This window comes from Pleurodeles waltl, chromosome 12 (assembly GCF_031143425.1).
Source record: "Pleurodeles waltl isolate 20211129_DDA chromosome 12, aPleWal1.hap1.20221129, whole genome shotgun sequence".
In the NCBI taxonomy this organism is placed as follows: Eukaryota; Metazoa; Chordata; class Amphibia; order Caudata; family Salamandridae; genus Pleurodeles; species Pleurodeles waltl.
Genome location: NC_090451.1, coordinates 204626688 through 204641939, shown reverse-complemented (window position 1 = coordinate 204641939; position 15252 = coordinate 204626688). Strand labels below are relative to the sequence as shown.

Here is a 15252-nt window from a genome sequence, read left to right as displayed (position 1 = left end):
GGACGAACCTGAAAGCTGGCACTTGGGTGAAACTACCAATCGAGCAGCCCTGAAGGGTTCGAGGTGGCTCTCAAGGAAAAATGTTACTAGATGTAGGGTGGGACGGCTGTGACGTGGAGCTCTGAATATACAGCTTTCCGTGCTTACGCATTATGACGCAGTTTGAGGGGCTATACCCCGGGGGAGCCCTTCTGCTGCCCCTTGGAACGGTCAGCTGTGCTCCGGTTGGCCTTGGCGTCCATTGAAGCCCGGGGGGAGATATTTTTGGGAGAAGTTCGTAACTTTATTTAGAGCTGACAATGAGATCTCTCGGCGGCTCAATCAATCGCAAAGCAGTTGCGACGGATTAATAATACGCTCTGGATATCAGATTGTCGGCATTTTTTGGTGGACTGGAATACCGCCTGCGCCCCTTTGATCCTGGGCAGGCAGCAGCACCTCTAAAGGGAGCTCAGGGTCTCACTCTTATTTTCCTGGCCCTGTGCTCGGACGAGAGTTTGGACAGAGCCTCACAGCTGCGGTCACACAAGTGAGACTCAATCATCTGCAACGTCCTTAGCAAGGAGCGTGGCCCTGGTCTGCCTGCAGCTGAGAGGAGCAGCAGGTGTCTCTTGTACGCCTGCTCAGAGTGCATGTGCTGTATCCATCTCTCCTCCGACTCCTGCTGGCCTCAGAAGACTCTGCATCACACAAATCACCAGCGGCTGCCTATCACCAACACCATCACCCTTGCGTATCATTCAAAGCGACCCGCGCCTGAATACCACCAGATCCACCAACGCTTGCATATCATTCAAAGTCACCACTCTTGCATATCATTCAAAGCTACCCGCGCCTGTATGCCACCAGAGCCACCAACGCGTGCATATCATTCAGTCACCACTCTTGCATATCATTCAAAGCTACCCGCGCCTGTATACCACTAGAGCCACCAACGCGTGCATATCATTCAGTCACCACTCTTGCATATCATTCAAAGCTACCCGCGCCTGTATACCACTAGATCCACCAACGCTTGCATATCATTCAAAGTCACCACTCTTGCATATCATTCAAAGCTACCCGCGCCTGTATGCCACCAGAGCCACCAACACGTGCATATCATTCAGTCACCACTCTTGCATATCATTCAAAGCTACCCGCGCCTGTATACCACTAGATCCACCAACGCTTGCATATCATTCAAAGTCACCACTCTTGCATATCATTCAAAGCTACCCGCGCCTGTATAGCACCAGAGCCACCAACGCTTGCATATCATTCAAAGTCACCACTCTTGCATATCATTCAAAGCTACCCGCGCCTGTATGCCACCAACGCGTGCATATCATTCAGTCACCACTCTTGCATATCATTCAAAGCTACCCGTGCCTGTATGCCACCAGAGCCACCAACGCGTGCATATCATTCAAAGTCACCACTCTTGCATACCATTCAAAGCTACCCGCACCTGTATACCACCAGAGCCACCAACGCTTGCATTACATTCAAAGTCACCACTCTTGCATATCATTCAAAGCTACCCGCGCCTGTATACCACCAGAGCCACCAACGCTAGCCTATCATTCAAAGTCACCGCTCTTGCATATCATTCAAAGCTACCCGCGCCTGTATACCACCAGAGCCACCAACGCTTGCATATCAGTCAGTCACCACTCTTGCATATCATTCAAAGCTACCCGCGCCTGTATAGCACCAGAGCCACCAACGCTTGCATATCATTCAAAGTCACCACTCTTGCATATAATTCAAAGCTACCCACGCCTGTATACCACCAAAGCCACCAATGCGTGCTTATCACCAAAGTCACCAACATCTGCTTATAACTCAAAGCTGCAAGTGCCAGCATATCACCAAAGTCATCAACATCTGCTTCTCACTCAAAGCCACCCACACCTGTATAACACTAAAGCCAACCAACGCTTGGATATTGTTCAAAGCTACACACGCCTGTATACCACCAGAGCCACCAACACTTGCATATCATTCAAAGCCACCACTCTTGCATATCATTCAAAGCTACCCGCACCTGTTTACCACCAAAGTCACCAACATCTGCTTATAACTCAAAACTACCAGTGGCAGCATATCACCAAAGTCGTCAACACCTGCTTATCACTCAAAGCCACCCACACCAGTATACCACCAAAGCCACCAACGCTTGCATATCACCAAAGTAATCAACATCTGCTTCTCACTCAAAGGCACCCTCACCTGTATAACACCAAAGCCACTAACGCTTGGATATCGTTCAAAGCTACCCACGCCTGTATACCACCAGAGCCACCAACACTTGCATATCATTCAAAGTCACCATTCTTGCATATCATTCAAAGCTACCCGCGCCTGTATACCACCAAAGCCACCAATGCCTGCATATCACCAAAGTCACCAACATCTGCTTATAACTCAAAGCTACCAGTGCCAGCATATCACCAAAGTCATCAACGCCTGCTTATCACCCAAAGCCACCCACACTAGTATACCACCAAAGCCACCAATGCTTGCATATCTCTTAAGTCACTAACACCTGCTTATCACCCAAACCTACCAGCGCAAGCACCTCCTACATATCACACAAAGACGCCAACTCTTGAATATCATAAAGCTACCAGAACCTAAATATTACACAGTAAAACAACCAGCGGATTGTTGCATTTCACAAAAAGCCACCAAAACCTTTTGTATGTCGCACAAAGCCACCAAGTCCTGTACATAACCAAAACCATCAATGATTGCTGCACACCAAACAAATCCACTGACTCCTACATATATATCAATGACCACATGCCATACAAAGCCATCTATCTGCTCCTACACATCACACACAGCCACCAACACCTGCATACCACGAAAACAACCAACCCCTGTTGCATATCACACAACCCCACCATCTCTTGCATTTCATGCAAAGCTACCACCTCCAACATCACACAACAAAGCCCCCAATGCTTGCTGCCTATCATAAAAGTCCACCAACTCCTGCAAATGACATGATGCCACACTACCTACTTATCTTACAAAGCCACTAATACTTGCATATGTCCCATTGCCAGCAACTCCCACATGTCACTCAAAGCCACAATTTCTGGCATATTACACAAAACCACCAAAGCATGCATATCACATTCACACACCTGCAGATCACACAACCCCATCAATGTTTGTTTGTCACACGAAGCCACCAATGCCTACGGTACATCACACAACGCCACTAATGCCAGTAGATCACAAAAGGCCAGCAGCTCCTGCATACCATGCAGTGCCAGCAGTGCTTGCATATCACACAAAGCCATGAGCTCAGCCCCTGCATGTCACGCAAATCTACCACTTCACCAAATCCTTGAACTGCTGTGTACCTTCCAAAGCTAGCAACTCCTGCATATCCTACATAAACACCAAAACATCACACAAAGCATCAGTGCTTCGTATCGCATATCAGCTTCTGCATATTCAGACGAAACTACTACCGCCTGATTATCACGCACGCAGACATCAAAGCCACCAACACACCCGCCATAAAACGGCAGCATCAACGGAGGGGCTGAGGGCGAAGCAGACATTCAGTCTGACATTCATTATCACCTGGCTGAGAGAAAGTGACACCAGCTGGTGCCCTATAGGGTTGGAGCCTATATAAATAACGATGAGGCTGGGGGCGTGAGTCTCTCCTTACAAAGCTCGCCCCTTCTGCAGATACAGGCAGAGTCCTTCCCCATATGGATAAGCATAGTTTCATCCCTATCACATATATGGACCAAACTCCGCCCTATACAGATATGCACAGAGCCACCTCATACATAGTCACACCTTCTACAGATCTGCAAAGAATTCCCTCCTATGCAGAACCTATGCAGATGTGCATGGGCTCCTCCGTTTTGCAGATATGGACAGTATCCCCCATGCAGTTATGCACAGGGCACACCTCTTCAGTAGATATGGGCAGGATCCCACCTGACAATGATATGCGTAGATTTGCCCCTTCTGCAGACCTAGGCAGAATCCCATCCTATGCAGATATGCACAGGCACATCTATTTAGGAGATATGGACAAAATCCCCCTATGCAGATATGAACAGATTCACCTCTTCAGCAGATATGGACAGGGTCCCTCCTTACGAAGATATGCATAGACTCACCCCTTCTGCACACCAAGACAGAATCCTATCCTCCATACGAAGTTATGCATAGACTCACCCCTTCTGCAGATCTAGACAGAATCCCATCCTATGTAGTTATGCACAGAGTCATCTATTTTGCTTATAAGGACAGACTCGCCTCTTAAGCAGATATAGACAGGGTCCCTCCATAAGAAGCTATGCATAGACTCACCCCTTCTGCAGATCTAGACAGAATACCATCCTATGCAGATATGCACAGGCACATCTCTTTAGGAGATATGGACAAAATCCCCCTATGCAGATATGAACAGATTCACCTCTTCAGCAGATATGGACAGGGTCCCTCCTTACGAAGATATGCATAGACTCACCCTTTCTGCACACCAAGACATAATCCCATCCTATGCAGTTATGCATAGAATCATCTATTTTGCTTATAAGGACAGTCTCACCTCTTAAGCAGATATGGACAGGGTCCCTCCACACTAAGCTATGCATAGACTCACCCCTTCTGCAGATCTAGACAGAATCCATCCTATGCAGTTATGTGCAGAATCATCTATTTTGCTTATAAGGAAACACTCGCCTCTTAAGCAGATATAGACAGGGTCCCTCCATACGAAGCTATGCATAGACTCACCCCTTCTGCAGATCTAGACCGAATACCATCCTATGCAGTTATGCATAGAATAATCTATTTTGCTGATAAGGACAGACTCGCCTCTTAAGCAGATGTGGACAGGTTCCTTCCTTACAAAAATATGCATAGACTCACCCCTTCTGCAGATATGAATAGAATTGTATTCGTTGCTTAGATCCATTCCTTCGGTAGATACCCACAGAATCCGTTCGTACGCAGATGTGCACAGACTCTCCCCTTCTGCTCAGAGGGTGGAAGATCTACTTTTGTTTTGGGAGGGAGTCCTCTTCATGCCGCTGCTGTGCCTGGGGTGAGTTCCTGTGTGCCCCCTTCCGCCCACCCTTGCCTTCTCCAGCCTCACAGCATCAGTCTGCACCCCTCCTAGCACAAACAAATGACCGATCTCTGGCGGTTATGAAAAGTGACTTTTATCACCAGCTGGGAGCTTCACAAAAGACTGACAAATGACAGCTGATAGGCAGTAACAGCTCTCGTGGATAAAGTGCATTAAGTTACAAACGCCACAGTGGAAGATTTGCAGCTCTCCCATCAGAGCAGAGGCCGGGAAGGACCACGAGCACAGCTTCTCTCCGGGAGCCCTGTATTTTATTTAAATGGACCACGGGCAGGTGTGGCTTCTGAAAGCTGAGGAACAGATAGCTTTTCCTGAATGCGTGGCACACCCAGGGGCATCTTAGGGATTCTGGGGGCCCTGGGCCAAATGTATTTTGGTGGCCCCTGTTGGGAACAGCTTTGAATGACCCATTTTCAGCTCTTTCATGTCCTCTTTGGCCATGTAACTGACAGTGCACAGGTCCAAATTTGAAATGTTTTTACGTCCAATACTCAGGGATGGTGACCTTTGTTATTAATATTGTAACACAGCAGCACCTCACTCATGTTATTGCAAATAATCTCGGTGACCCCCTCCCATTTCTCATGCGTGAAGTCGTGTTTTGATCTAAAAGAAAAAAATATATGGATGTTGCATGAAGCAAAAATACAAAATTTATTTTCAACATGTCTGTAACAAACACACACCACGCACATTAAAACAAAGTGAAGGAAAAACAATATTTAAAACAATACGTTTAAGAACTATTGACGGCCGGCAGGACAAGAGACTCCGCAGAGCACATTTGGCTCTGTCGGGGACCCTCTCTGGAAGGCCGGGGTCCTGGGCCAGAGCCCACTTTGCCCAGGTGCTATGCGCGCGCTGCACGCAGACGGCACGAGCTCCAGGGCAACTGAGCTCTGGCTCCCGAGTTTTAGGGAAAAGACGGGAAAGCGCCAGCCTTAGCTCCCCATAACTATTGCTAATACGACTCAGCCTTGTTTGTGAAAAAGTCCACGTGCCTGTGGAAGCACTAGATAATTAACGCCAGCCAGGCACAGCTGTTGTACATGAAGTTCTGAGGTGAAAAATGTTACTTCACCTGTCCTGGCAGAGTCATCCAGTTCCAGAAGTGAACGTTCTTTGTTACTTTGTTCCTCCTTACTAACATTCATTTATATATGTGAAAGGTTCTGTGCCAAGTTACTCATCCTTCAGTGCTAGAAGCAGAACATTTTGTTACTTTAGTGATCCGTGCTGAAATTCATTTATGAATGTGAAAGGTTCTGTGTCACTTTATTCATCCTTCAGTTCTAGAAGTACTATAAGCAATACATTCTCTGTTATTGTATTCATTCTTAGTGACATTGATTTATAGATATGAAAGGTTCTGTATTACTTTATTCATCCTTACTGACAGTCATCTATAGATGTGAAAGGTTCTATGTCACTTTATTCATCCTTCAGTGGTAGAAGCAAAAGATTATCTGTTACTTTGTTCACCCTTACTCACATTCATTTATAGATGTGAAAGATTCTGTATTACTTTATTCACCCTGACTGACATTCATTATAGATGTGAAAGGTTCTGTGTCACTGTATTCATCCTTCAGATCTGGAAGCAAAAGACTCTGTTACTTTAGTTATCCTTACTGACATTCATTTGTAGATGTGAAAGGTTCTGTGTCACTTTATTCATCCTTCAGTTCTAGAAGGTCCAGAAGCAAAAAGATTTTCTGTTACTTTATTCGTCCTTACTGACATTAATTTATAGATGTGAACGTTTCTGTGCCACTTTATTCATCCTTCAGTTCTAGAAGCAAAAGACTCTTTTACTTTATTCATCCTTACTGCCACTCATTTCTATAGGTAGAAGGTTCCTTTCAATCTAAAGATGAAAGGTGCTTTGTTACCTTACTTCACCTTACAGCCATTCATTTGTAGCGGCTAAAGGTGCTATGTCACTTTACTGCGCCTTTTAGCTGTTTGATTCTAGAGACAAGTGGCTCCACCCTACTGTCATTCATATCCAGAGGTGTAAGGCACCATGTCACTTTACTACTGTTCAGTATCAAAGGTGGAGGGCTGTATGCAAAGTTTACCCTTTCTTAGAGCCATTCAGATCCTGAGCTGAGAGGATGTTTGTTTCTTTCTCCGTCACTACAGCCATTCAGTGATAGCTGCAAAACACCCTGTGCCACAATATATAGGTGGACTTGGGGAGGGGATCAGTCCTATTTAATGAGTTTGGTGGATAGTCATTGTAGGATGTATATGCAATAGCCAGGTTCACAGACAAGCACTGTGTGATGGATCCTTGATCCTCAGTTATGTAACTGACGAGTGCGAAACTAATTCTGGGTATCATCTTATGTCCAATATGTGATAGAGCCTGCATAATACATGCAGATGTCCATTGCAAGATGGATCCTGGACAACAGTATGTAGAATGGTATTGCAGGGTGGCCACATGACATCTAGGGCCAGATGTAGCAAGCAGTTTTGCCCATTCTGTGTCTATGGGGAAAATGTGTTCGTACATATGGCCCCTACTGAAGATGATTATTGTTGAGTGGGTCCTGCACAACTTTTAAATGTAGATCTCCATTGTCAGGGGGATCCTGCTCAACATATGAAGATGTCCAATGTGAGATGGATCCTGGACACCACTATGTAGATGGACATTGCAGGATGAACCCTGGGCAGTGTTTAATGTGGATGTCCACTGTGAAGTGGATCCTAGACAGCATTTTATGTAGATGTCCACCGCAGGGTGAATCCTGCACAGCATATGAATATGTCCATTGTGAAATGGATCCTGGCCGACACATTACATAGCTGAACATTGTGTGATGGATCCTGGACAATGTCTTATGTAGGAAGCAAGTGTGGGGTGAATCTTGGACAGTTTATGTATGTGTTCACTGTTAGATGGATCCTGGCTGATGGGATGGATCCCAAATAATGTGTTAAAGGAATGGCCGTTGTTGAATGCATCCTGGAAAAGGATTTATGTAGATTTCTACAATAGGATTGATCCTTCACAATTTTTTATCTATGTGTTCATTGTTAGATGGGTCTTTGCTAATGGCATTGTGTGATTGGCGCTTGCCGGCATATTACATATGGGTCCATTGTCTGACACACCATGAATTTAACATGTTTTGTGGATGGTCAACATGGGATGGACAGTAGACAGCATGTTATGTAGATTTCTACTGCGTGATGAATCCTGGAAAATTACATGTGGATTCACACCGTAGGATGGATCCTGGATAACATCTCACTTACATGGATAGGTGGGATTGATGCCTGATAATTATTTATGGGACTTGTTTTGGGAATTGTTTTGTTTATGTGTGCATTGTGAGATGGGTCCTGGACACTGTTTATGCATAGGACATTGCAGGATAGATCCTGACAATGTTTATGTGGAAGGCGTTTTGGGAAAGACCTGGGTATCTAGCTATCTGAAGGGGCATTTGCTCAAAGCAAGTTGGGCCACATGTATGCTCTTTGGTACTGAAAGATGAAGAAGTGAGGGATCTAGCCAGCTACATATTTTGAAATGATATGTGAAGTTTTTGAATTTTGGTCCTATAAGCCTGGATATTGTAAAAAGAATATATTTTGAAATACATTGTTTGCTCATTTTTTGGGGTGTTTTTTGGAAGTTGAGTTGAATTGCTGTTGGGGCAATATGTGGTGTATCCTGGTTAAAGTGTTACATTGCATACGTGTGCACTGTGTAATAGTAACTTGATTCATGTAGCACTTCATACTGCATGTCTGACATTTCTAGGCACTCTAAATAGTAATAATATGACATCATTTAATGGATTGATGCCGCAACATATATATCTCCTGATTCTTACAGACAGTGCAGAGAAGAAGGCTGCAACGATGCCAGACTCACCCGCGGACGTGAAGACTCAGACCAGATCGACGCCACCCAACATGCCACCTCCACCACCAGCCGTCACGCAGGGAGTGAGCCGCATTCCCAACTTTGCGCCAAACACAAGTGAGTGCCATCACGGGATAAGGGAGGCAGTGTCGGACTGGCCTAGAAGGGCTGGTCTGACAGGTAAGTGTGTGGGCTGGTTTATTGATATTTCTGGGTCTGTTTTATGCTCTGGCAGGCTGGTTTTTAATGTTCATTTCCCTGATATTACCACAAACATGGCCTGCAGCAAGCACAAATGCATTCAGTCTCTCTATCTACCTTGCAAAACGATTATACCGTGTTTTTACACGTTCGTAACTGCCCCAGTTTGCACAGGTGGGCCACTTTTTCAGCTACATGATTTACTAAAGAGGGCCACTTTTTCAGCTATGTAATTTACTAATGAGGGCCACCTTTTCAGCTATATCATTTACTAAAGATGGACACTTTTTCAGCTATGTGATTTCCTAATGAGGGCCACTTTTTCAGCTATATGATTTACTAATGAGGGCCACTTTTTTCAGCCATATGGCTTACTAAGGAGGGCCACTTTTTCAGCTATATGGCTTACTAAGGAGGGCCACTTTTACTTTAATGCCTAGACCTATGTTCTACCCCAGTTCGACCATGGAGGGAGATGAGCTGGGAAAACAGAGACTGGGCTAAAGGCGCCAGGAATCTTTTAAAGTCTACGCCTCAAAGTAACCTGGGTCATTGGCAAGGTGGCAGAAACTTGCCTATCAGCCATTCACGTGCCTTCCAGGCAATGGACCCTACAGTGGGCAGGCTGGTTCGATTGTGTTCCCTGCAGCCAAGCATTGCTCGTGCCACCCTGTGTTCATTCTGTGCCATGTGGCACTTTTACAGCTGAGACAAGACAGAATTCCAAAGATTGGCATTGTTTAGAAGAAACGTGAATACTCTTGGCCACTGTATGTTGGGCAAATGGGCACGGAAGAAGTGCACCCACAGGCTAGTGCAGTAATAAGCAAATAAGGGTTGGGGAGGGGGAAGCAAAGCATTGATTGACAGTCGTGCTATAGCGAGGCGTCGTATGGACTGTGGCACATCAAGAAAACAGAGCTTGGTGGCACAGAAATATTGCACCCTTGGCACCATAGCAAGAACACACACAGCGACTGGCAGCATGGAAAGACGAAGTGCAAACTGAAATATGACACAAGTGCAGGTGATATCGAAAGAAGATGTACCCAGACAGGAGACAAAGAAACAGGGCTTAGGGGTTGATGGCATAAAAAGTACCCTTGGACTAGTGGAATAGAGAGAAGATACATACACATAGGCTGGCAACATGGGCACAGACATATTCACACACACTGGCGTACACAGACTCACAAACATGCAGCCACGTACACAGACACACACAAACAGTGACACACGCACCCATGCAGCCACACACACAGACGTAGACACACAAAAATACATACAACGATCAAAATCCGAATATATTCCTAGTGACAAAATAGTTAACAGGCTTGTTCGCCCATTTAAAAATGTTCCTTCGTGTCATTTTTATTCTAGAATATTGATCACTTTTTCAGAACTAATCTTGGTGATCTAATATGGTCAGATATTAAGTCACTGGAAATGACTTATGCATGGGCAGGGTGCCTGGGCCCTATTGTTAAAGCAACCGTGACAGTGGCTCTCCCTCTGGGGGGGCCGGGTGGCCTCTAGTGGTCTACACTGAGAACCTTTAGCTCCTGCTGCAGTCTTGCCTTTCCCGGATTCTCCGTCATTAATTGTCTGAAAATTTTTTTTTTTTACTATATCCTTACCCGTCTGCTTGTCTCTCCTTCCCAATGTCAGCTAGATCTTGCCCCAGGTGTGTGCTCTGCGACATGTCACACATGGCTGAGCCTGCCTGCAACTCTGGCAGCATGTGTCCCGCCCCTTCTGCATGGCATGTCACCTTCCTGGAATCAGAAAAAATACTGCGTTGGCGGACTGAGAGTGCCGCATTGCACTGAGTCTAAGATGTAGAGATGCGCTCCCGTCTGCATCTCTGGTCCGTGCCCCAGACTGATAGCGTCTCTAGCTGGTAATCCATGCGCACCCAGCCCTGGTACTCTCCTCCATGCTCCCTTCTGCGTATGTGGTCACATATTTGTGTCTTAGGTATCGTCTCCCTTGTGCATCTCTGCTCACCTCCCTGTCCCCCAGACTAAATGCGTCTCTAACTGGTAATCCATGACGCACCCAGCCGTGGTACTCTCCTCAATGCTCCTTTCTACATATGTGGTCACATATTTGTGTTTTAGGCATTGGCTCCCTTCTGCATCTCTGATCACCTCCATGTGTCTCAGACTGAATGCGTCTCTAACTGGTAATCCATGAAGCACCCAGCCCTGGTACTCACCATGCTCCCTTCTACATAGGTGGTCACACATTTGTGACTCAGGTATTGGCCACCTTCTGCAGGTCTTGTCACCTCCCTGTGCCCCAGACTGAATGCATCTCTAACTGGTAATCTGTGTGCATCCAGCACCATTGATCAGTTACTGACACTTCAAAGGTGTTGGTATCTGATTCAGAAAGGCTAAACGGTCCCTTAGGATTTCACATTTGGGAAACAATTTGACTAAATTATGCGACTAGAAAAGGCAGTTTATGCGGCACAGTGCGGCACTTTTTTTTATAGTATTCATTATTTTGTCATTTGTACACTTGATAGATACTGTTTAACATCATTAGCACCAGTTTACCAACCAAATCCAGACATAAACCACTGAAAGATGACCAGTTAACCTTTGCAAAGGGACTTCCACTGGGAACAAACATGTTGCCACGTCTTTAGTAACCTTTGACCCATTTGAAGTAGAAACATTTTTTTTGTTAAATCTGCAGATTAAGCGGCACATTGGGGCTTACGTGGCAAAATGCAGAAAATCCATAACTATGCGAAAAACGCAGCAGTCGCATAATTCCAGTGGCCCTGCCTATACCCACGTCACAAGCTGTCTATCTCGGAGCATCTGGTCTCAGCAACAACAATGCCAGGACATTCTCTTCCTTCAAGGCCTGTAAGACTCTGGCTTTGTGCATCAGCATCCACGACCCTCAGCTCACCACAGATGTTACAGACGCACTGCGTTTCCTTCAGCATGCCAGGTCAGCTCCTTGAACCCAGGCTGGCTCCATCCCTGAAAGACTCACTGTGCTTTCTTATGCACGTTTGTGTTGTTGCTTAGTGAGTAGTCAAGCACGCACTGCAAAACGCAGTTGCTGCATGCAATAGCTTCCAGGTTGTAGAGGTGAAATGGCAGGTCACAGCCTGTGCCTTAGGCTGACCCCGTGCCTCCTCCGGCAGACCAGGTCATCTGACGGTGCCTGAAAGTGACTACGCTTCTGGCTTTCTGTGCCTGCGTGTGGCAAGTCTCCTCTGTGTGCCTCTGGCTGAGCGGAAGAGGGGCTGAAGTGTGTTTGGGTGAGGGTGTCCTCGTGCTGGCCCTCTAACTCAGTGTACCCAGGGGCATGGGTATCAGTACTGCAGCAAGTGGCACAGTGCTGTGACACCAGGCGTCAGGGTATGAGAAGCCCACCACATGCTCACAATGGTACCCTTTAATTACCCACCCAGAGTGCAGGGGCATTCGCCCCGCTTGCGCCAGGGCCCATAGCACCTCTGCTGTGGATAGCAAGCATGCTAATGTTTCTGCCTTCTTCTTCTCTCACCTGGATATCGGTCTGGCCCAAGGGTATAGTGCCAGGTGCGTGGCAAGGCTAGGAGGGTGCCTAGGATACCATTGGTAAGTGGGTGGCACCGGTAAGTGTGCGCCAGGTTGCCCGTATAACAGCAAATAACCATGTCTTTTACCTTCGGCATGATCCCAACTCCGCTGCAGACTCTACGTGTGACCTCCCTCCATTTCAACCCCAACTGAGGAAATGGCATCCAAACTACCGGCCTCACTTCCACTCCCAACGTGCCTCTGACTTCTTGTTTGACCGTTCTTGATCCCTCCGCCCCCATCACCCCTTACTTTTTAACATCTCCATATTCCTTGCCCGAAATAGCGAGTACGTCACCCGCCTGACTACTCTGTCATACCCTGAGAAACTGGGTCAGAACCTGCAAGTAATTACAGGCCCAGCGCCCACTTCAGGGGGGAGGCGCTACATCTGGGATACGGCTCCACGGTGGACTCTTCCAGGCCACTGCAAAGTGTTGTCTCCTGGAACCAGATGTTCCCTAATTAGAAAGCGGATTGCGTTTCCTTCTGATCTGATGGGGTTGGCTTTTAAGCTGAGCTTTAGAACAGATGTGGCGGCTCCTAATTCCCCTGGCTGTCTGTGTGTGTCCGTTTTGTTTACCGCAGGCAGGCCCCGTCTTCAGGTCTGTGGAAAGTGGGGGGGGGGAGAAACGGAGAGAGATCCAGAGCCACGTGTGTGCTTGTGTGCGCCTCCCCGTGTGTAATTAATTTGTCATCTCTCCGAAGAATAAAGGTGTGTGTTTGTGTACTCGATTGAGGGGACAAAAAGCTAAACCATCACTATATCAATGTGTCGATTTATATGCAACAACTTCAGTGCTCGTTGCACTGGTGTTTCTTTGAATACTGTGACAGCTTAGTAACTAGTTTGTGAGTGCGCGTTTGTATAAGAATGTATTTCTCCTTGAGTGACGCGACAGTGTGTGTATGCATGTGAGTTTGTGTGTGCGCCCCGGTGCTTGAAACAGGAGGCGGTGGTCGCCCCTCTGTCTCCGTGAAACTCGAGCCTCAAGGTCAGTGTGTGTGAGTTTGTGTGTGCTGTTACAAATGGGGTGTCCCTGTGTGTGCTGTGACATCTTGTGTGTGTCAGTGGGTGGTGGTTAATAGAATGGGTGTCCAGGTTTTTGCCTGTTAATGTGTGCTCTTGAGCATCTGACAGTGCTTGAATGTGTTGCTGCAACAGCTTGTCTGTTTGTGTCTGTATTTGCGTGCGTGGGTGTGTGTGTGTGTGCTGCGTGCGTGCTTGCGTATGAAAGACTCAGCGCGCGCCGCCACAGCGCGCGCGCCCGCTTGTGTCCTTCCATCACCGGTGTTGACGCGCTGCACGCATGTGAATGCGCTTAAGGTTGCGAGGAGATAAGGTGGTTATGTCTGCTTATAGCTGCAGCGGGGCCTGAAACAGCTGGCACGACAGACGGTCGCCCGCACTCTCTTTAGCACGGTTTATTTTGGCTTCTATCATTTGAATTTCTGTGCGGTATTTTAATCATACTCTGACCACGGCAGACTCAGTCTGATGACTTCTCCATATGAATGGGTGAGCGATGAGGCTTCCAGGCACTGAGCTGCGTGCTTTGAGTATGAAGGGACGGTGTCAGAATAACACCAACAGATGGTGTTTGGGGCTGAAGTCCTGCACAAGCTTTGGTTAGACCAATAGATCTGGTTTACAACTGAAAGTGCCTCTTCAGTTACTAGTGAGTTTAGGTACTCGATAACCCACCATACATGCTTTATGTAATTCCTCCTTGAACTCATGTATCCATTCATACACCCACTGACTCATTGTTAAATTCATACACCAACCCCTCCACAATGAAACATATAACCTCAGCAATCATATGCACGATAAAGTAAAAGTACACAAGTAGAAAAATACTATACATAAATATGGCGGGCATGTATTTTCAGTTAAGAATAAGTAAAAAATTAAAGTCAGCCTTGAGCAGGCACAGTGGAATTACATTGTGTATACTGATTAATGGCTGTACCAGTCTATGATGACTGACACATTGCTTCTAAACGTGGTGGTCATCTTGGAAAGGTAAAATAATGATATAATGTGGCTAACTCCCTTCAAGCCAGCTCGTTTAGAAACAGTGGCTATGCAAGGTGCTGTGATTACATTTGAAATAAGAATTAAAAGAATGGCCTGGTAGTATTGTCTAAGTAGGGAGCTGTCAGGTGCTTGTTTAAAAAACAAAATTAAAAAAGAGAAGGAAAAAATGGGGATCTGTTGAAGTAAAAAAAAAAAAAAAAAAAGATACTGGTGCATATGTAATTTCACAAAAGCAATTTCAGATGTTTATATGTGATCAGGCCAAATTCATTCAGTCAAAGGGTAGAGGCGTAAGTGGGTTGACCCATTGTTCCGTGGAATATGATCTCGTTGGTGAAAACAGAATGTGAATGACACTCAAACAGACAAATGGGTAAAGATGGTTGAACCAAAGTCCCATCTGTTTGTGTAGGTATGA

At 46.2% G+C, this 15252-nt stretch overlaps 1 protein-coding gene across 1 annotated transcript in view; it reads left to right on the top strand.

The window, feature by feature from the left end:
• Window positions 1-15252, top strand: part of CBFA2T3 (CBFA2/RUNX1 partner transcriptional co-repressor 3) — a 115911-nt gene that overhangs the window by 58403 nt on the left and 42256 nt on the right. The window contains exon 2 of the mRNA XM_069215978.1: window positions 8973-9119. Within this exon, the coding sequence (XP_069072079.1) occupies window positions 8999-9119 (121 nt within the window). The 5' untranslated portion in view covers window positions 8973-8998. The remainder of the gene's footprint in view (window positions 1-8972; window positions 9120-15252) is intronic.